Source organism: Oncorhynchus keta, chromosome 26, assembly GCF_023373465.1.
Source record: "Oncorhynchus keta strain PuntledgeMale-10-30-2019 chromosome 26, Oket_V2, whole genome shotgun sequence".
In the NCBI taxonomy this organism is placed as follows: Eukaryota; Metazoa; Chordata; class Actinopteri; order Salmoniformes; family Salmonidae; genus Oncorhynchus; species Oncorhynchus keta.
In genome coordinates, this window is record NC_068446.1 from 12056015 (window position 1) to 12079548 (window position 23534).

The following is a 23534-nucleotide window of genomic DNA, read 5'->3' on the forward strand; positions in this document are numbered from 1 at the left end:
TCAGTGACTCAACCCACTCAGGTGACGTACCCCTCCCAGGGACGGTATGAGAGAGCCCCAGTAAGCCAGTGACTCAGCCCCTGTAATAGGGTTAGAGGCAGAGAATCCCAGTGGAAAGAGGGGAACCGGCCAGGCAGAGACAGCAAGGGCGGTTCGTTGCTCCAGAGCCTTTCCATTCACCTGCCCACTCCTGGGCCAGACTACACTCAATCCTATGATCCATTGACTTAAATGTTGAGACAGAGTTTGCATCTCTGGCATGGGTAGGCAGACCGTTCCATAAAAATGGAGCTCTATAGGAGAAAGCCCTGCCTCCAGCTGTTTGCTTAGAAATTCTAGGGACAATTAGGAGGCCTGCGTCTTGTGACCGTAGCGTACGTGTAGGTATGTACGGCAGGACCAAATCAGAGAGATAGGTAGGAGCAAGCCCATGTAATGCTTTGTAGGTTGGCAGTAAAACCTTGAAATCAGCCCTTGCTTTGACAGGAAGCCAGTGTAGGGAGGCTAGAACTGGAGTAATATGATCAAATTTTTTGGTTCGAGTCAGGATTCTAGCAGCCGTATTTAGCACTAACTGAAGTTTATTTAGTGCTTTATCCGGGTAGCCGGAAAGTAGAGCATTGCAGTAGTCTAAGTTGGTAGAGCATGGCGCTGACAAAACCACCCATGGAATGTATGCACACATGACTGTTTTTGGATAAAAGCTGCAAATCATTTTTATATTATTATTAAGTGACAAAAGCATGGATTAATTTTTCTGCATCATTTTTGCGGAAAGTTTCTGATTTTTGCAATGTTACGTAGATGGAAAAAAGCTGTCCTTGAAATGGTCTTGATATGTTCTTCAAAAGAGAGATCAGGGTCCAGAGTAACGCTGAGGTCCTTCACAGTTTTATTTGAGACGACTGTACAACCATTAAGATTCATTTTCAGATTCAACAGAAGATCTCTTTGTTTCTTGGGACCTAGAACAAGCATCTCTGTTTTGTCCGAGTTTAAAAGTTTCAGAGTTTTCACTCACTCACTCAGATAGTTACAGCAGGCCAAGGTAGGAGAGTCAGACACACACACATGCAACATCACTCACACTTACTTCCGGTATTGAAGTTGTTGGTTCTGTGGGTCGGGCAGATGGTACACCAGCATCCTCCCCCTGAATCCTCCTCACAATGACTGCAGAAGCTGTGGTCCTTGGGATATGTCGCCTCCTATGGATTTGAGGTCTTGTCCAGCTCCTCGAGAAAGACCCTTCTCCTCTGGAGCTTCCCTCTGTTCCAATCTGGGTTCAATGCCATCCAGATGACAAATGCAGAGATGTTGAAGAATATGAGAAGTGCCCAGCGTAGGGTTCTTCTTTTGCAGCTGTGGCCAGTCACCAACTTGTCTAAATGGTCCCTCCGTACTTTTGTGGCATTGTAATCAGTTAACATTTCTGATGTTTCTGGCTACAGATTCTCCCATCCCTATGCAGGGTACTCATGAGTACCACATTTTTGTCTTTCTTTGGCAAGTAGGACACTAGGGAAGTGTCGGCCGTGAACACAAACTTAGAGGAATTGATAGGCCTGTTCCATGTATTCAAGAGCTGAGGTGGGAGCTCTGGGTTGTTTTTGCGTACTGTTCCTACCATCGTCAGATTCCTCTTGAGGAGCTCCTGTCCCAGATTGTGCGAAGTAAAAAAGTTATTGCATGTGATGTTGTGGTCACAGTTGTGGTCATAGAGCCTGTGTCATGTCCAGGACAACCCTTGTTTCTTCTCAGGGGCTCCTCCACCTGGCCTCCCCGTATAGGGTTAAGATGGTATGTACTGCCTAACGTTTGGCACAGGGTTGTAAAACAGGGGAAGGCGGTACACCCACTTGTCCCACACTGACCTGATTACAGCTGGCTTGTCTCTCTGCCGCCAAGCTGGTCTGGTGTCTCAGTTATCGAAGCAGATAATCCTGGAAATAATGTGGAAGTTTTCAAGAGACATTGTTGCACGGAAAAGTTATCTGCCAGCTTCTGCATCCCACAGGGATTCCCCATTGGATCTGAAAACACCAGCAAGAATAAGAACCCCAAAGTATGCATGTAAATGGTCCCTCTCCTTCCAACCCTCTCCAAAAATCCACTTTTCCCTCCAAATTAGTGCAGTCCAGAATGATTTTGTGGATGGAGTCTGGAATGAACAGTTCAAAATAAGACTATGTCCTGCATATGAGTAACCGCCATCCGCGTCGGCCCTGGTTGCATCCTTATCACATTGGCAGCCATGCGGGTGGCTCATTCCTTGGCCAAGAAGACCATTCAATTTCACAACATTTTTTAACATACATATTTCTCCTCCTGCAGGCTGATGAGCTGGTTGCTGATGGGCTGGTCCTGGGGAATGCTGAGGGTCAATCTCATCCTCTCCTTCCAACTCACTGTCAGCCTCTAAATAGACAGAAACATGATCCTCATATTTCGGAAAACTCCTTCCACACTAGCTTCTCTCTCTGCGAAAATAATTTTAAGGGCCCTCTGAGCAGAGATCATTCTTGCCATACTGATCGATTGTGACAAGGAGCTCCACATGCAAAGCTATTTGTTGTGTCCCTCCTCCAATTTGCACCTGGTTGGGGTAGAGTGTGGGAAATACTTAATTTTTTACAATGTATCAAAATAATGTAATGTAATAACATTGTTCAGGTTCCCGCAAGACATTGTGTAGTTTTACACACTATACAAAAGGGTAAAGAGTGCAAGACAGCAGGAGACAGGTTCTTGGTGCTATGTTGAAACAGCAAACTCAGGGAGGAGCAAGGCAGAGTGAAGGCACACAGCAAACCTTGTTTAAGTATTACTTTTCACCTACACACATACACTTGTATTACCCTCGGGTCCAGTGGACTCAAACACCACATATGTAATATAAATGTGCAGGGGGGATGCAGTGCATGACAGACTCAATGAAAATTTGTTATTTTACATGTTCACAGAAAATGAGCCAAGTCCAATGAGTCTCAGGTTGAAAAAATTATTAATTGTAGAATTTTTCTTTTAGTAAACATTGAAAATGGGTTCCACAGACCTGAACACTACACTAGGGTTAAAGGTATTTTTTTAAAACTTTACATATTCTTTTCGCTTTTATTGAAGCGATAGAACAGTGTTGGAAAGATGGGGAGGGCGAATCAAAGGGCAGTGAGACGGATTCGAACCCATGCCGGCTATTACAACACAGGCCACCTACCATACATACTATTTTTGAGAATGAACATCAGATAAGTGCATGCTTGAGTACATTGAATTGTCACAATCCCAATTCAAAACAGTCCTTTTTATTTATCTGTACATTTACATGCTCCTTTTCTCATTGCATTCATCAGAAGTTCAATTTTTTTTTGTTAAAATCACATTTGACCTCGGGCCAAACTGAGATTTGCTACTTCTTTCCTATCACTAAGTGCTCACCAATGTTGTTGAAGATAAATAGTAAAGTAGAAAAAAAGTTGGAGTTGTCCAGATAAACCAGCTGCCCTATTCTGAGCAAAATATCTAGATTTAGGTAATAACATATAAAAAGTGTAATGTGTAAAAAAAAGTATTTGGTTTATTTCAGTACAAAATACACATGGCAGGTACCGGCAGATTACAGGGTGCAAGTTAGATATAGTTTGAGATTCATTGGTATACGAATACAAACTGCTCTTTGCTGTTAAAAATTATTACAAAGAACAGACTTAAGTACAATTGTATGTTGTGGCTTATTAGACTACAGTAATAAACACAAGAGTCAATGCATTATTCTAGAATTAGGTAAAGAACAAATGGGGGACAAACGTTGATCCTACATCATCAACAGGGTTCTATTTCACAAATAAAATAAGATTGCCAGTTTTGAGAAGTCAAATTATTCATCAAAACATCTAAAATATTTTTAGGGTCACAGAATTGAGTCTGAATCAACTCACAAATATGGAACATATTTGGAATCTTTCAGAAATTTAGATGGCTATCCTGCTTTGTGTGAAATATCACCCAGGGGAAAAGTAGGCTAACTGTTCATTACATCTATATGAAGGTTTGCAGGACTAGTGCTACACATCCTCTCTAAACAAACAAGTTACTTCATGACAAATGTAGTTTACGGAAGTTCAATCAGGAAGGCTGGTCTGAACTTGAAGCATAACATAATTATATGGGCATAGTGGGAATGAATACGAACGTATTATCATCAGCATAGCGGCCTTCTCTTTCCTATTAGTCACATCCGGAATGTAATTCATTATTTACCTTATATCCCATAAGCACAGCACAATAATGCACATTCCTCATGCCTGCTGTTCAGCTTATGAGCTCACACTTTTAATTAGCACCGTCCTCTCTCGCAACCAATGGGCAATCTTACGATGTATTTATATGCCATGTTCTCTCACTTTCTCATCAACAGTTGTCGACAACCATCCCCTCCCCCAGTTATAATAACGGGCAGCGGGGTTGGTTTCCGATGCCAGCTGCCCAGTGTAGGGCAACGTCATCAGCATCTGGCTCTGAGGAGCAATTCCCGGAGACGAGGCCATACCGCAAATTTAACTAAATTCCATATTACATTCTGCCTCTGTTGTGAATTCAGTTAACCCTGTATACTATTGAACTTTACACCAAAATTATAAATACACTGCATTTGTTGTCATTGTTGGACCCACAAGTATTTTGGTAGAAAGGAATGATGCCTTATCTGCAGCTTTTCAACGGATCTTCATTAGCTTTGACTCATTCATTTAATACAGTTCAAAAACGAACTCCTTGATGTACACTGGTAAGCAGTGACAAAAAAATTGCAAACAGCATTACAATAAAAAGCAGGCCTACACCTGTATGCAGACAAAAAGTACCTGGACACGCCTAAACTTCCACCCAATCATTTTAAAATAAACAATAGTACTTTAGTGTCAAACTACTTTTGCCTACCAGTCCGTAAGTTGAAGTTGTGCAAAAAAATATATATTATGTGGTCATGGATACTACACCGTGAAAAAATACCAGTGTTTCAAACATTTGTTTCCACTCTCATTCTGCTTATTCTTTATCTCACTCGTTTCCACGCGGTTTTTCAAAAATCCAATTTGTCTAGTCAGTTTAACTGGGCTCCCTTCCTTTTCTGTTGTAGGTATGAATAACAGCACCCTCTAGTTTCTAAATGATCCCATTCCTTCCAGCAACGTCAAACCAGTGACTTACATCAGGTTGACCCAATGTAGGAGGCCACCTAAAACACAGTATCTGTGAGATCTCCCCCTTTACCATCCCTCCTCTCTCACTCTTTCTTCAGGCTGTGGACTCATCTCTTGCTCTCTTCTCATCTAGCTCAAGGCCTCCCTTTACATCCTTACTCAATGAAATAACAAAACCGTAAATACAAAAAGTATAGAAAAAAAAAAGTTTGAAGATGCTAATTTCTGTGTGAATGAAACCATAAAAATGTGTAACACCACTTTGCCCACCATTGACGTAAGCAAGCTCTCCCACACACACACATCCCTGCCCCATTCACCAGTTTTTTTTTGCATTTCCAAGTGTATATCTCCCCCCCCCCCTGCCCAATTTTCCCATTTCCCTCCAGGTAAGTCAGATAAGACTTGCATCAGTGGTGAGGTGAGGAGGTTTTGGTCTCTGTGACAACAGTGCTATGCCAGGGGAGGGGACAGTTAAAGGAGGGTGCAGGGGCAGCCATCGCTCTTCCGTTTTCCTGTGTGGTTTGCAGGTAGAGGGGGACTCTCAGTCTCCTGAAACTTTCTATGTTTAAAAAAAAAAAGAGAATGAAAGAGAGAGAGAGTGAGGGAAAGAGCATTGGATGCTTCGACTCAGGAGCAGGCTATAATGGACACCACAACATCTGTCCCTCAACTTTTCCTCTAGTCACCAACTCTTCTAATCATTTAGCTATAAACATGATGACCTATTAAAAAGTACCTTACAGCTTTCTGCAACATAATAAAATATTTAAAACAGCCTACCTTGCAGCTAGCTGTTAACGTTGTGACATTACCTTATAGCTCGCACCACCTCCAGGAAGGCTTCGTCTACGTTGTAGCGGTTCTTAGCCGAGGCCTCCATGTAATGGATCCTGTTCTCTCTGGCAAAGCCCTGGGCCTCCTCTCTGGAGATCTACGGGCAGTACAGAGAGAGAGAGAGAGGTACATACACTCAGGTTAAAAGCGAGCTGCTCGCCAGGCGAGTTTCATTTCCTCATTCCATTAAACTGTGTAAGATTAAGAAGTTGCTATTAGATCAAGCCAAAGAAACACTTGTAGCCACTAGCCACCTGTTGGCAACTCAAACATATTTTCAAGGCCTGAGATTTTGAACCAGTAGGATCTAAATTGGCATTAAAGCTAGCAGAAGATCTCTTTTAACGATGAAGACCAGTACCACTCTCGACTGGTCCAGGTCAGCCTTGTTCCCCACCAGCACCATGGGGAAGTCATCCCGGTCCTTCACTCTCAGTATCTGGGTGTGGAACTTGTGGATCTCATTGTAACTGAAAAAAGGGAAGGAAAGTGGTCAAAACGAGAACACATTAGGAACTGATCACAAGTGCTTTGTCCTTAAAGGTGCAATCATTAATTAAATGTACTGTAAAAAACAACAAGTGTATATACCCCCTAAAACAGAGGCATATTCATTTGCATAAATCCAACTTATTTTTTGTTTGTTGAATTGTATACTCTTATTTTAAAATGTACAAAGATGACAGCACAGTGACAACAAACATTCAAACATGACAACAAACACTAGAAGTGGGAGGGGTAGCCTGTGTCCTACCAGGACACAAAGGACATCTATCGAACCCTGCCAAATCAAGCCAGGCATCCTGTGTGACCTGGCAGGAGTCAAGTCTGGGGGGAAAGGTACAGTTTATAAATAAATACAGACAATTGTTATATTAGGCTAAGCTCTACATATGTTCTTAGAATGTTGTGTTTGTACTTAGACTCGTCGCCGCATGGGGACAGAACTTCTGCAGTGCACCTTTAGGACACATTCTACAGCCCATAAGAGGGCAAGGGTTTGTTGCAATTCATAGGAGCTTCACAACCAATCTAAACTAACGGCACACATGAACTCTGTTAAGGTGCAATTGCACCCATCCACCTTTCAATTCAGAGAGAACTACTACAGCAGCTCATTACGCTGCCTGTATTTGACACCATGTCATGAATGCGACACTTATGAGAGGTGAACGCCTATAACAAGTCTCACTTCCCCTAGTTACTGTAGCACTGTTTGATTAGTGTTGCACGGCCGAAACCAGAAAACACAGTATAGACTAAGTGTAATACTGACCATGGCTTGAATGCCTCAACACCTCAAGGAATGAATAAATGATCATGAGTGTGCTGTGTTTGCGTCGCAAATAGGGATGTTAACAGTTAACCGTTAAATCGGTTAGCAGCCAAAAATGTATTTGACCAGTCATGCTTATTGGTCTATACAGGGATCATCAACTAGATACAGCCGCTGGACAATTTTTCTTGAACAGACGGTCGGGGGGACAGAACATAATTTTTAAAAGTTAGACTGTAAATAGTACGACAAGAACAGATATACATTTTGACTAATATAATAATTTCAGACCTTGATTACATTTGGGAACATTGCCCTGCGTAGGGTGCTGTCTTTTGGATGGGACGTTAAACGCGTGTCCTGACTCTGTGGTTATTCAAAATCCCTTGCCGCTTATTGTAAGAGTATGGGTGTTCACCCCGTTGTCATGGCAAAATGTTCTTCCTGGCTACATTCCATCATGGCCACTTAATCATCCCCTTCATTCCTAATCGCATACATCACTCCTCACCTCTCCACCTGATGTGTAGTGGTCGCTGTGCATCACTGAGGTGGGTGTTAAAACCTTGTGGCCATGACTAAAAAGGAGCTATTTTGATTTCTCAATCTCAACTCGTAAAGCGAGCCTCCCATTTGCCATAAGCTATTAATGAAAAATGTCCGGTCCTTGTATGCATATGCATGCATAGTATCAGAGAGGAAGAGGCAAGGCGACTCCCATTGTTAGAGCGGAAACATAAGCATCTCATCATTATATACATATCTCTGATAGTATTTTCTGTTGGTTATTTTAATGTTCAGAATTTTTTTTACCCTTTTTTTACCCTTCATTGGACTGGTTAATGAGGGTCAGTTAGTTGGCAGCTAAATTTACCAAAATGTGCATCCCTAATTGCATACAGTGACGTTGCATTCCTGAAACCTTGAGTACTGTGGCCCTGACAAATGCTTTAGCTCTGAGGACTTCATAGTATGTTGTGTAGTTGGGAATACTGTTTTGAATCTACAGCTTGCCTATGACTCGAGATTGTCTGGGTGGATGCATTCACCCAGACGATTCTTACCTTCCAGTGTCATTCAGAGCGAACACCAGCAAGAAGCCTTCTCCTGAGCGCATGTACTGCTCCCTCATTGCCCCAAACTCCTCTTGACCTGCTGTGTCCAAGACTGACAGACACACACACACACACACACAGAGAGAGAGAGATTCAGATGTACGTACACAGGGATAAATATGTATAGTGACATACTGTGCATTCGGACAGTATTCAGACCCCTTGACCTTTTGTTATGGTACAGCCGTATTCTAAAATTAAACTCCCCCCACACACATCAATCTACAAACAATACCCCAGTCAGAAGTCCTGAGTCGGTTTCAATCAAGGATCTCTGTACTTTGCTCCATTCATATTGCCCTCGATCCTGACTAGTCTCCTAGTCTCTACCACTGAAAAACATCCCCACAGCATAATGCTGTCCTCCAGATGTGATGGCATTCAGGCCAAAGAGTTCAATCTTGGTTTCATCAAACCAGAGAAACATATTTCTTATGGCAAACTCCAAATGGTGAGAATAGACAGCCAGGAGTGGCTTCCGACTGGCCACTACAATAAAAGGCCTGATTGGTGGAGTGCTGCACCGATAGTTGTCCTTCTGGAAGGCTATCCCATCTCCACAGAGGTGACCATTGTGTTCTTGGTCACCTCCCTGACCAAGGCCCTTCACCCCCAGTTGCTCAGTTTGGCCGGGAAGAGTCTTGGTGGTTCCAGATTTCTTCGATTTAAGAATGATGGAGGCCACTGTATTCATGGGGACCTTCAAAGCTGCAGAGATTTTTTGGTACTCTTACCCAGACCTGTGCCTCAACACAATCCTGTCTCAGAGCTCTCTCTAAAATTCCTTCAACCTCATGGCTTGGTTTCTGCTCTGACATGCACTGTCAACTGTGGGACCTTAAATAGACAGGTGTGTGCCTCACCAAATCATGTCCAATCAACCGAATTTACCAGAGGTAGACTCCAAAATAAGTTGAAGAAACATCTCAAGGATGACCAATGGAAACAGGATGCACCGGCGATCAATCTTGAGTCTCATAGCAAAGGGTCTGAATACTTATGTAAATAAGCTTTAATTTTTTATTATGCAATTGAAAAAATTGCTAAAACCTCTTTTTGCTTTGTCATTATGGGGAATTGTGTTTTAGCCCAAAGAACTACCTCTTCCCCTACTGTATTTATTTTTCTCCTTTGCACCCCATTATTTTTATTTGTACGTTGCACATTCTTCCACTGCAAATCTACCATTCCAGTGTTTTACTTGCTATTTACTTTTGCTTTATCTTGGCCAGGATGCAATTGTAAATGAGAACTTGTGTCTCAACTTGCCTACCTGGTTAAATAAAGGTGAAATAAAAAATAAAATAATTAAAGATGAGAAAAAATAATTGCATGAATTTTAGAACAAGGCTTTAATAACAAAATGTGGAAAAAGTCAGGTGATCTGAATACTTTCCGAATGCACTGTCGATGCAACATAGTAACAAATGCAGGAGGGGTGCAAGGAAGGCTCACTGACAAACGCAACACCCTCCTTTTGTGTCAGTAGGAATTATGCTTTCAGCTCAGATTTTCACTTTAAAATGTATGCAAAACAAAAAACATTGATTTAAAAGTTCAAACCATACAACTCTATGCACACAAAAACACATTTACTGATAGAACTGAGCAGATGCAAAGTTTCTAAAAATAATTATGATAAAATCAGTTTATGCGACCACATTTTCCAAAAACGGTTAAATATCTGCTCCGAATTAAGATTCAAAGATGTCTGCTGAAAGAATGGGGTGTCAGTTATGACAGGACACCTTGAGTTTAAAATAAAATATTTTGGTCATTGAATAACAGTAGGTGAGTCCACTTCACTCACCTACTGTTATTCAATGACCAAAATATTTTATTTTAAACTCAAGGTGTCCTGTACTATACAGGAATGCATAATTATGGATATGAATATCATTCTCTTCATGGTGATGTTGCCTGAACCATTAAGAGGTGTGGGGGACAAATATAGAACAAAGAAGATAAAACGACAGAAGAGGACAGAGACAAAAGACAAAGAACAGCTTAAAAGAGGAAGAGCTTGCGTGCAGTGGTGGAAAAAGTACCCAATTGTCATACTTGAGTAAAAGTAAAGATACTTGAGTCATTTTCTATTAAGGTAAACGTCACCCAGTAAAATACTACTTGAGTAAAAATCTAAAAGTATTTGGTTTTAAATATACTTAAATATAAAAAGTGAAAGAATAAATCATTTCAAATTCCTTAAGCAAACCAGACAGCACAATTTTTTAAAAGTACTTGTTACATTTTGAATGCTTAGCAGGAAAGGAGGAATGTTAAAATTCACGCACTTATCATGAGAACACCCTTGGTCATCCCTACTGCCTCTGATCTGGCAGATTCACTGAACATGAATGCCTCGTTTGTAAATTATGTCCGAGGGTTGGACATAATTTACAAACGAGGCATTCATGTTTTGTGAATCTGCCAGATTTGGATAGAAAACGGTTAAAATTATGTCTGAGTGTAACAGAACTGATATGGCAGGCGAAACTCTGAGGACAACCCCCCCCCTCCCCTCCCACTATTTTCAATGGCTATCACTTTTATTATAAGGCCAAGTCTTCCCAGATTGCAGTTCCAAGGGCTTCCACTAGATGTCAACAGTCTTTAGAAAGAGTTTCAGGCTGGTTTTTGTGATGTAACTGGGACCTTTTGGAGTGCCAACAGAAGAAGATCAAAGGTAAAGGCATTTTTTATATCACTATTTTGTGATATATTTGGACTTTTGTGTCACACCTGCCTGGTTGAAATATGTTTTTCATGTGTTTGTATGCAGGGAGCTGTCCTCAGATAATCACATGGTTTGCTTTCGCCGTAAAGCGTTTTTGAAATCTGACAACGGCTGGATTAACAAGAAGTTAAGCTTTATTTTGATGTATTACACTTGTGATTTTATGAAAGTTAAATATTTATAATACTGTAGTTTGAATTTTGCTCTCTGCAATTTCACCGGATGTTGGCCAGGTGAACGCTACCGTCCCACCTGCCCATAAGAAGTACTTTACACTACTGCTTGCGTAAGTGATTCAAATAATAGAGGCCTATCTGCGATCATCCAAGAGGTCAGCAGTAAGAGAACTATGGGCCCCAGAGCGGTGGGCAGGGATGCTGGCCCCCTTTCTTTCTGGGTGTGTGCAGGCTGCGTATTTCAACCTGGATCCTGCAGATGCAGGGAACTAAAAGCCAAAATCTTATCCCGGTGCTGTCTGAATCCACAGGCCAAGCGTTTCCACGAGTTGACCTTCGATAGCAACGAGTCAGGGCTGTCAGCAAGAGCCCAAATGTATCAACTAATATGGCTGACCAGGGGTTGGAGAGAGACTGTGTGTCTGGTGCCAACTGAGCCTTCCTCCGGTTCAAGGGGTGCACATCCATGTAATCTATCCCCGCAGTGTTGGACCGTAGAGGGAGCCCCGGTATTAAAAGACCAAGGAGAGGATGCAGAAGCGATGTAAGATTACCCTAGTTCGGTCACACATAGTACGGGAGGGAGATTTATGTCAGGAACAGATGTCAGTCTCCTGTATCCATGGGGACACAGTGGCGCAGGTTACGTTAGTTACTCCACGAGGCAAGTGCACTATGAAGGTGGGGGTTGTGAACCAATTATCAGTACTGCTAGGGAGAGACTCATTTGTTCGAGAGTTTGTGGCGGATTAAACAGAGCAGCCCCAAGACCGCACCAGTGCGTGTAAGCAATGCAAAGCAGTCACTGGCACACTCAGAGAAAACACATCCCCAAAAGGCACGCAACCGATATGCCCCACTAGCACTCCAGGGAGAAGTCACCCAGATCAAGAGCAGGGGAGGAAGAAAATTAAATTCAAGATCAGAGGCACAGGCAGCTGTTTCAAGAAAAGACCGGAGGATACATGCTCAGATCTCACAACGGAGAGCGGAGGAGACCAAGGGCCCGCACGGGCCCCAGTGAGAATATACAGCCAAGATGTTAATTTATCTGATGAGTTGACAGGACAGTTTAGCACCACACAGCTGCAGGACCCAGACCTGGTCTCGGCGCAACACAGAGTGAAGGTGATGGATGGGAAGCACATGGAGAACATCAATCCCCCTTATTACTGCATAAAGGGCTTACAGTACTGGTGGTTAAGAGAAGGGGCCTAGAGCATATAGAGATATGGTACGGTACCTGGCGCATGTGTTGAGAGGCCACTTGGCAGTAGACAAAACTAAAGAGCACATCATGAGTAGATTCTACTGGCCCCACATTACAAGTGATAGTAAAGAAGTACTGCAAGTCAAGTGACAAGTGCCAAACATAATGCCTCCGCAGCAAATTACAGAAACCCACTCATCCCCCTCCCCATCATTGAAACACCCTTTGAGTAGATAGCCATGGATCTGGTAGGTCCTATTCCCAAATCAGCCAGGGAGCACGAATATACAGTGCCTTGCACCACCATCCCCCCTTGGTGGTTTTACTATTTTGTTGCATTACAACCTGTAATTTAAATGTATTTAGATTTCATGTAATGGCCATACAAAATATTCAAAATTGTTGAAGTGAAATGAAAAAAAAAGACATGTTTCCAAGAATAAAAAATGTAAAAATCAAATAAAAAATGTTAAAAGTGGTGCGTGCATATGTATTCACCCCCTTTGCTATGAAGCCACAAAATAAGATCTGGTGCAACCAATTACCTTCAGAAGTCACATAATTAGTTAAATAAAATTAACCTGTGTGCAATCTAAGTGTCACATGATCTCAGTTATATATATACACACACACACCTGTTCTGAAAGGCCCCAGAGTCTGCAACACCACTAAGCAAGGGGCACCATGAAGACCAATGAGCTCTCCAAACAGGTCAGGGACAAAGTTGGAGAAGTACAGATCAGGGTTGAGTTGTAAAACTATATCAGAAACATTGAACATCCCACGGAGCACCATTAAATCCATTATTTTAAATTGAAAGAATATGGCACCACAACAAACCTGCCAAGAGAGGGCCGCCCGCTAAAACTCACAGACCAGGCAAGGAGGCCATTAAATCAGAGGCAACAAAGAGAACCCTGAAGGAGCTGCAAAAGCTCCACAGCGGAGATTGGAGTATCTGTCCACAGGACCACTTTAAGCCATACACACTTTGCGGAAGAGTGGCCAGAAAAAAGCCATTGCTTAAAGAAAAAAACAAGCAAAGATGTTTGGTGTTCGCCAAAAGGCATATGGGAGACTCCCAAAACATATGGAAGATGGTACTCTGGTCAGATGAGACTAAAATGTAGCTTTCTGGCCATCAAGTCTGGCGCAAATCACCCCGAGAACACCATGCCCACAGTGAAGCATGGTGGTGGCAGCATCATGCTGTGGGGATGTTTTTCCATCGGCAGGGACTGGGAAACTGGTCAGAATTGAAGGATGGTGCTAAATACAGGGAAATCCTTGAGAGAACCCGTTTGTCCTCCAAAGATTTGAGACTGGGACGGAGGTTCACCTTCCAGCTGGACAATGACCCTAAGCATACTGCTAAAGCAACACTCGAGTGGTTTAAGGGGAAACATGTAAATGTCTTGGAATGGCCTAGTCAAAGCCCAGACCTCAATCCAATTGAGAATATGTGGTATGACAAAGATTGCTGTACACCATTGGAACCCACCCAACTTGAATGAGCTGGAGCAGTTTTGCCTTGAAGAATGGGCAAAAAATCCCAGTGGCTAGATGTGCCAAGCTTATAGAGACATACCCCAAGAGACTTGCAGCTGTAATTGTTGCAAATGGTGGCTCTACAAAATACTGACTTTGGGGGGGTGGGGGGTGAATAGTTATGTACGTTCAAGTTTTCAAAATGTTTTTGGTCTTATTTCTTGTTTGTTACATAATTTTTAAAAATTGCATCTTCAAAGTGGTAGGCACTTTGTGTAAATAAAATTATGCAAACCGCCCAAAAATCTATTTTAATTCCAGGTTGTAAGGCAACAAAATAGGAAAAATGCCAAGGGAGGTGAATACTTTTGCAAGCCACTGTATACCGGTGGCAATTGATTTTGACACGCTACCCCAAAGCCATACCACTGCGTAATATGTCCACTAAAAGGCATTGCTAAAGAGTTGTTTCAGGTATTCTCCCGAGTCGGCATACCCTCCTCTATTTTGACCGACCAGGGACCCCGTTTATGTCCCGCATAATGAAAGACTTGTGTGCCTTGTAACAGGTTAAACAGATACACTCAAGCACATTTCATCCTCAGATGGTTTATGAGAACACTTGAATAAAACTGTAAAGTCGATGATAAAAGGTGGTTGTGGAACGGGACAGGAGGAACTGGAACATGGTATTACCTCACTTATTGTTTGCTCTTAGGGAGATACCCCAGTTGCCAATGGACTTCTCCCTGTTTTAACTGTTAAATGGGAGGCCGTGCCGAGGGATCCTGGACTTATGTAGGACATAAGGTACATTGGATCTTAGCGTAATGGAAGTAATGGCAAGAGTATCCCCTGTAAACTGCAGAGTAAGGCAGCCAGGTAGGAGAAAACCTGAACAGCTATACCACATCAACCTTATGAAGGAGTACCATGAGAGAAATGAAGATATTAGGTTCTGCTCCCAACCCGCAGTCCAACAAGATCAACCCCAACTAGAGGTGCGGGTCGTGAAGTCACTGACACACCAGCAAGAGCAGGACCTACATGCCCTAGTGGTCCGACACCAGGAGGTATTCTCTTCCCTCAAAGGGAATATAAATCTCATCCAGCATCATTTATACACAGAGCCAGGCAAAAGAGTGAACTTAATGATGATCCATCATTGATCCATAGCGAAGACTGGGAGACGCACCTACAACAGGTACGGGCCATGCTGGGAAGCCTAAGGAGAGCGGGCTTGACAGCTAACCCTAAGAAATGCAGGCTCGGGTTAAGTGAGGTAGAATATCTGGGGTACACTGTTGGGTGTGGTGTCATACACCCTCAGACAAAGAGAGTGGAGGCTATCCAAGAGTGGCCAAGGCATAAAAATCAGGTGTGATCCTTCTTTGGGCTCACAAGTTACTACTGGTGCTTTATACCAAATTATGTCTCTATAGCCGCTCCATTGTCCGACCTGACCAAGAAAGACCTCCCCACCCATGTGAGATGGACTCAAGCAGCAAAGATGGCTTCCTTAAACTTTTAGAAAGCTCTGTGCGGAAAACCAGTGCTAAGAGCACCAGACTTTGACAGGGACTTAAAAATATATATATTTCACCTTTATTTAACCTGGTAGGCCAGTTGAGAACAAGTTCTCATTTACAACTGCGACCTGGCCAAGATAAAGCAAAGCAGTGTGACAAAAAACAACGACACAGAGTCACACATGGAATAAACAAATGTACAGTCAATAACAATAGAAAGATCTGTATACAGTGTGTGCAAATTGAGGTAAGGCAATAAATAGGCCAATAGTGGCAAAGTAATTACAATTTAGCAATTTACACTGGAGTGATATGTGCAAGTAAAAATACTGGTGTGCAAAAGAGTAGAAAGACAAAAACGGGGATGAGGAAGGTAGTTGGTTGGATGGGCTATTTACAGGTGGGCTGTGTACAGCTGCAGCGATCGATAAGCTGCTCTGACAGTTTACACAACATTAGCGAGGGAGATATAAGTCTCCAACTTAAATGATTTTTGCAATTTGTTCCAGTCATTGGCAGCAGAGAACTGGAAGGAAAGGCAGACAAACGAGGTGTTGGCTTTGGTGATGACCAGTGAAATATACCTGCTGGAGCGCGTGCTACGGGTGGCCATTGCTATGGTGACCAGTGAGCTGAGATAAGGTGGAGCTATACCTAGCAAAGACTTATAGATTACCTGGAGCCAGTGGGTTTGATGATGAATATGTAGCGAGGACCAGCCAACGAGAGGATACAGATCGCAGTGGTGGGTAGTAATATGGGGTTTTGGTAACAAAACGGATAGCACTGTGATAGCAAATTGGATGTAGTCTGAGTAGTGTTGGAAGCCATTTTGTAAATGACATCGCCGAAGTCAAGGATCGGTAGGATAATCTGTTTTACGAGGGTAAGTTTGGCAGCATGAGTGAAGGAGGCTTTGTTGCAAATTAGGAAACCGATTCTAGATTTAACTTTGGACTGGAAATTCTTAATGTGAGTCTGGAAGGAGAGTTTACAGTCTAGCCAGACACCTAGGTATTTATAGTTGTCCACATATTCTAAGTCAGAACCGTCCAGAGTAGAGATGCTAGTCGGGCGGGCAGCTATCGGTTGAAGAGCATGCATTTAGTTTTACTAGCATTTAAGAGCAGTTGGTTGCCACGGAGTGGTGTATGGTGTTGAAGCTTGTTTGGAGGTTTGTTAACACAGTCTCCAAAGAAGGGCCAGATGTATACAGAATGGTGTCGTCTGCATAGAGGTGGATCAAATAATCACCCGCAGCAAGAGCAACATCATTGATATATACAGAGAAGAGTCGGACTCAGAATTTAACCCTGTGGCACCCCCATAGAGTTTGCCAGAGGTCCGGACAACAGGCCCTCCGATGTGACACACTGAACTCTATCTGAGAAGTTCATTGTCCAGGTGGATGCCTCTGATGTCGGTATCGGAGCGGTCCTCTCCCAGGGAGTGGGAAAGGTCGAACACCCCATAGCCTACATCAGCAGTAAGCTCTCAGGGAGGGAAATAAAACATGCCACGGTTGACCGAGAGGGGCTGGCTATAAAATTGTCACTCAACTACCTCAGATATTATCTGCTGGGAATAAAATTCCCCCTCGTGACTGATAATGCGCACTCACCTGGATGGCGAGAAAAAAAGAGAATAACAGGAGGGTATGTAGATGGTTAATGTGCTTGCAACTCTGTAACTTGACAGAGCTGCAAAATCTGGACCCCTACAAATCAGCTAGACAATCTGGACCCTTCCTTTTTAAAATTATCTGCCGAAATTGTTGCCACCCCTATTACTAGCCTGTTCAACCCCGTGTCATCTGAGATTCCCAAAGATTGGAAAGCAGCTGCGGTCATCCCCCTCTTCAAAGGGGGGGACACTCTTGACCCAAACTGCTACAGACCTACAGTGGGGCAAAAAAGTATTTAGTCAGCCACCAATTGTGCATGCTCTCCCACTTAAAAAGATGAGGCCTGTAATTTTCATCATAGGTACACTTCAACTATAACAGACAAAATTAGGAAAAAAAATCCAGAAAATAACATTGTAGGATTTTTTATGAATTTATTTGCAAATTATGGTGGAAAATAAGTATTTGGTCACCTACAAACAAACAAGATATCTGGCTCTCACAGACCTGTAACTTCTTCTTTAAGAGGCTCCTTTGTCCTCCACTCGTTACCTGTATTAATGGCACCTGTTTGAACTTGTTATCAGTATAAAATACCTGTCCACAACCTCAAACAGTCACACTCCAAACTCCACTATGGCCAAGACCAAAGAGCTGTCAAAGGACACCAGAAACAAAATTGTAGACCTGCACCAGGCTGGGAAGACTGAATCTGCAATAGGTAAGCAGCTTGGTTTGAAGAAATCAACTGTGGGAGCAATTATTAGGAAATGGAAGACATACAAGACCACTGATAATCTCCCTCGATCTGGGGCTCCACGCAAGATCTCACCCCATGGGGTCAAAATGATCACAAGAACGGTGAGCAAAAATCCCAGAACCACACGGGGAGGGGGGCTAGTGAATGACCTGCAGAGAGCTGGGACCAAAGTAACAAAGCCTACCATCAGTAACACACTTCGCCGCCAGGGACTCAAATCCTGAAGTGCCAGACGTGTCCACCTGCTTAAGCCAGTACATGTCCAGGCCCGTCTGAAGTTTGCTAGAGATCTTTTGGATGATCCAGAAGAAGATTGGGAGAATGTCATATGGTCAGATGAAACCAAAATATAACTTTTTGGTAAAAACTCAACTCGTTGTGTTCGGAGGACAAAGAATGCTGAGTTGCATCCAAAGAACACCATACCTAGTGTGAAGCATGGGGGTAGAAACATCATGCTTTGGGGCTCTTTTTCTGCAAAGGGACCAGGACGACTGATCCGTGTAAAGGAAAGAATGAATGGGGCCATGTATCGTGAGATTTTGAGTGAAAACCTCCTTCCATCAACAAGGGCATTGAAGATGAAACGTGGCTGGGTCTTTCAGCATGACAATGATCCCAAACACACCGCCCGGGCAACAAAGGAGTGGCTTCATAAGAAGCATTTCAAGGTCCTGGAGTGGCCTAGCCAGTCTCTAGATCTCAACCCCATAGAAAATCTTTGGAGGGAGTTGAAAGTCCGTGTTGCCCAGCAACAGCCCCAAAACATCACTGCTCTAGAGGAAATCTGCATGGAGGAATTGGCCAAAATACCAGCAACAGTGTGTGAAAACCTTGTGAAGACTAACAGAAAACGTTTGACCTCTGTTATATACCCTTTCTTGGCAATGACAAAGTATTGAGATAAACTTTTGTTATTGACCAAATACTTATTTTCCACCATAATTTGCAAATAAATTCATTAAAAATCCAACAATGTGATTTTCTGGATTTTTTTCCCTCATTTTGTCTGTCATAGTTGAAGTGTACCAATGATGAAAATTACAGGCCTCTCATCTTTTTAAGTGGGAGAACTTGCACAATTGGTGGCTAACTAAATACGTTTTTGCCCCACTGTATATCTATCCTACCCTGCCTTCCTAAAGTCTTTGAAAGCCAAGTCAACAAACAGATTACCGACCATTTCGAATCCCACCATATCTTCTCCGCTATGCAATCTGGTTTCAGGGTGCACCTTAGTCACGCTCAAGGACCTAAACGATATCTTATAACCACCATCGATAAAAAACAACACTGTGCAGCCGTATTCATTGACCTGGCCAAGGCTTTCGACTCTGTCAATCACCACATCCTCATCGGCAGACTAGACAGCCTTGGTTTCTCAAATGATAGAGTTCAGTGTTTCAAATCGGAGGGTCTGTTGTCCGGGCCTCTGGCAGTCTCTATGGGGTGCCACAGGTTCAATTCTTGGACCGACTCTTCTCTGTATACATCAATGATGTCGCTCTTGCTAGTCTCTGATCCACCTCTTACGCAGACGACACCATTCTGTATACTTCTGGCCCTTCTTTGGACACTGTTAACAACCCTCCAGGCGAGCTCAATGCCATACAACTCTCCTTCTGTGGCCTCCAATTGCTCTTGAATATAAGTAAAAACTAAATGCATGCTCTTCAACCGATCGCTGCCTGCACCTGCCCGCCTGTCTAACATCACTACTCTGGACGGCTCTGACTTAGAATATGTGGACAACTACAAATACCTAGGTGTCTGGTTAGACTGTAAACTCTCCTTCCAGACTCACATCAAACATCTCCAATCCAAAGTTAAATCTAGAATTGGCTTCCTACTTCGCAACAAAGCATCCTTCACTGCTGCCAAACACACCCTTGTAAAATTGACCATCCTACCAATCCTCGACTTCGGCGATGTCATTTCCAAAATAGCCTCCAATACCCTACTCAATAAATTGGATGCAGTCTATCACAGTGCCATCCGTTTAGTCACCAAAGCCCCATATACTACCCACCACTGCGACCTGTACGCTCTCGTTGGCTGGCCCTTGCTACATATTCATCATCAAACCCAATTCTTCCTTTGGCCGCCTCTCCTTCCAGTTCTCTGCTGCCAATGACTGGAACGAACTACAAAAATCTCTGAAACTGGAAACACTTTTCTCTCACTAGCTTTAAGCACGAGCTGTCAGAGCAGCTCACAGATTACTGCACCTGTACATAGCCCACAACTACCTCTTTCCCTACTGTATTTATTTTGCTCCTTTGCACCCCATTATTTTTATTTCTACTTTGCACATTCTTCCACTGCAAATCAATCATTCGTGTTTTACTTGCTATATTGTATTTACTTCGCCACCATGGCCTTTTTCTCCCTTATCTCACCTCACTTGCTCACATTGTATATAGACTTATTTTTCTTCTTTATTAGTGACTGTTTTTTTTTTACTCCATGTGTAACTCTGTGTTGTTGTATGTGTAGAACTGCTTTGCTTTATCTTGGCTAGGTCGCAATTGTAAATGAGAACTTGTTCTCAACTTGCCTTTAAATAAAGGCGAAAAAAAAGAGAGAAAGAGAAAAAGAGATCGAGAGAAAAAGAGGGCGAGTAAGAGAGAGCGGTTGTCGAGACCGTTTTCACAGTCTTGCTTTGACCACCAGACGACAGAAAGAGAAAGAAAACAGTTATGAGCAGAAGATAACAGTATGCCAGTTGAAGGGAGGACAGTAGCAGGTGACCCACATTGGACCCAAATGTTCCGTGTAGAGCATGGCGCTTGCAATGCCAGGGTTGTGGGTTTGATACCAGTATGGGAAAAAGTACAAAAATGTATTCACTCACTACTGTAAGTCGATCTGGGTAAGAGCATCTGCTAAATGACTCAAATGTAAATGGTTTGTGACTACTATGACTTCCCATTTTAGCCAATTTAATCGCAGTAATTCCGTTACTGATTGTTCGGTAATTCAATTACGGATTTGGTAACAGAATTACAAGTTTTAATCACTTAATAATTCATAAACAAACTTGTTATCAGTAAAACCCCTATAACGAATTATTAGGTCTACCTTTGCTTGTTACTTATGTGAACTTTCATTATCCTCCTTAGAAAATATTTTAGATGTATGCGTTTCTGGTAACAGAATTACAAGACAAGGCAATGTTTCTTAAACTTACAGAAGGCAAATAATTTCTCTGTAACTAAATATAAGTGTTCATATTAGTTGGCAGGGGTCTTTACTTCAACATTGTGTTTTGATGTATTTATAATACCTTAAAAAAAATATCTGGTAGATGTTGTCTAAGACCCCTTTTCCATCTGTACAACCAGAATTCGAAGCCTTTGATTATTCCCCATTTTTAGGATGGAAATGGTTAAAAACATATATATGTCTTAATTTAAAAAATAATAATAATATAGACTTCGCTTTCATTTGACACTCAATTTGACATGTTCCTATGAACTTCACGTTGGTCCTCATGGGTCCTTTTAGATGTAAATGCCCAGGGTTAACCGACTCGACAGGGGCCAACAGGCCATATATTGTTATCTTCCTTGAATATGAACACAGACGGACAGAAACACTTTTGTTACGGCATAGTGAAAAGACTACACCTTGGCTTAGAGCATCAACATCTGCCAACTGCAAGTCATAACAGAGCAGACGTTGGTGAATCATACAGACAGATTTGGCCTTGCTCACTCACCGACTCAAGTAGTTTACGCTTTCCCTCTATTCGAGGAGCAAAGAACGCCAATAAACTTACAGTATGACTTACTGTCTAATCGTGTCTCTTTCCCATCCACTGTGCATATTTTGGTGTAGGAGTCCTCGATGGTTGGGTCATAATCCGATACAAAGTATGACTGCGAAAAAGATAGGAGAGCATGGGTCAAGACTGTGTGGGTTGGCCTATATGGGTTAATATGCAAAAGTTCAATGACCACTACAACATACTAGTCACATCAGAAGATGTGACAAATTCAAGACACACAAAACAACACACAGTTGACAATGTCCAAACAGTTGGGGGGATTCTCTCACCTGAATGAATTGTATGGTCAAGGCACTTTTCCCCACACCGCCCCCGCCCACGACGACCAGCTTGAATCTCTCCTCCTCAGCAGACATGATTCGTTTCGTAAAATACTTTCAACAATTGTCTAAAAACGAAATGATAAAACTGACTAGCTGGTAGGATCTATTGACTAAGTGTAATTTAGTAATCCGCAGGGTAGATGAGGAGGGAAAATGAAAGTCCACTTCTCCCACGATTGAGCGAACTACTTTTATCAAGGTAGCTCATAGAAAAATCCGAGAAGGTAGCGGAGTTGGGTTTTTACCTCGGTATTACGCCAATATATTTAACTTGAATTACCTACGATAGGTTATCAATATCTCAAATATAAAATGTATAGTTCGTTTTCTGATACTATTTCGTAACATTGAAAAGTTTAGTTTTAGCCTGGCCCAGTGTTGTAAACGACCCACAAAAGACGCCTCTAACCCCAATAGTTTCGTATTACTGCTCCTAAAATTCATAGGTCGCTACATAACCCGGTAAAAAAAACAAATAAAGTATTATTGTTCAAATCTAACGGTTTATCGGCCTATCTCACATCATTTTTGTCAGGTGAAAAGCCTTCCGCACCCGCCTTAAGTAAATTAGGCTACCGATGCCAACTTTGTGACTCCAGAAGAAAGAAAAATATGAGCTTGATTATCAACTACCCCGTCAAACTTCAACCCACTTGCCTAACGTGCATTATCTCGAGATTGATCCGTCTACATATCTCTGCAGACGCATTATATACAAACGTTTGTGATGTCTAAGTTACAGGGTTTTTCTTGGCGATGTGTTCATTTTTCCCTCGTCTTCACGGACTTACTTTTTCATCGCTCCAAGGCAACTTTTGTTTCTCAACCAAGAAGGGTTTCTCGAAATCTCATGCATATGTAAAACCAGGCGTGTCTTACCGACACTGTTTCCTCATTGTATAAATTCTCACGCTTCTCTTTTCATGAATCAGCAAAGGCTCTATTAGAATGAGATACATTCTAAAAATGTTTATATAATTAACACTGACCGTGTATTCGTGAAACTGAAACAATACGGTTAAACCAGATTTTAAATGAGTTAACCATAGTATTCACACATTATGTGTACCACATTACGTTTACTACCTTATTTGGCCGTTGAGCCCAGTTGTATGAAGGTCTAGTCATTCATTTGTTTAATGAGGAATTTTACAGCAGAGTGTACATATATCTAGGGCAGGGGAGTATACCTATAAAGCTGCTTTTGCAACATATGGGGGTGTATTGATCCCTGGCACATGGAATGTTTTATAACCCCTTTATTTATTTTTTTGTTTGGGTTTAGTACTTTAGCCAATTCTTTTGAGAGTATTGTATGATTACCATCAAACGACTAAGGCCAACCTGTTGAGAATATGAGGAGATATGGGAGGGAAAACTCGTAGCATATAGTATTTTATACTAATAGTTCTTGCCAAGTAAAGCATTCTTGTCTTCCTTTCCCTCCCTGATTTGCCTATCCCCTCAA

General features: G+C 42.3%; 1 protein-coding gene across 2 annotated transcripts; it reads right to left on the reverse strand.

Annotated features, from left to right (window-relative positions):
* Positions 1-3552: 3552 nt before the first annotated feature.
* On the reverse strand, positions 3553-22909 carry LOC118358954 (ras-related protein R-Ras-like). Of its 2 annotated transcripts, none has more exons than XM_052480257.1 (6): positions 22013-22909; positions 21735-21834; positions 8379-8481; positions 6400-6508; positions 6017-6135; positions 3553-5763 (listed from the first exon to the last, which is right to left on the reverse strand). In XM_052480257.1, exons 1-6 carry the CDS (start codon positions 22097-22099, stop codon positions 5676-5678), a joined length of 606 nt encoding a protein of 201 aa, XP_052336217.1. In that variant the 5' UTR covers positions 22100-22909; the 3' UTR covers positions 3553-5675. The 2 variants fall into 2 exon arrangements, with proteins under 2 accessions (XP_052336217.1, XP_052336218.1); XM_052480258.1 differs by having other exon boundaries at positions 21747-21834; positions 22013-22907.
* Between the last annotated feature and the right edge of the window lie 625 nt (positions 22910-23534).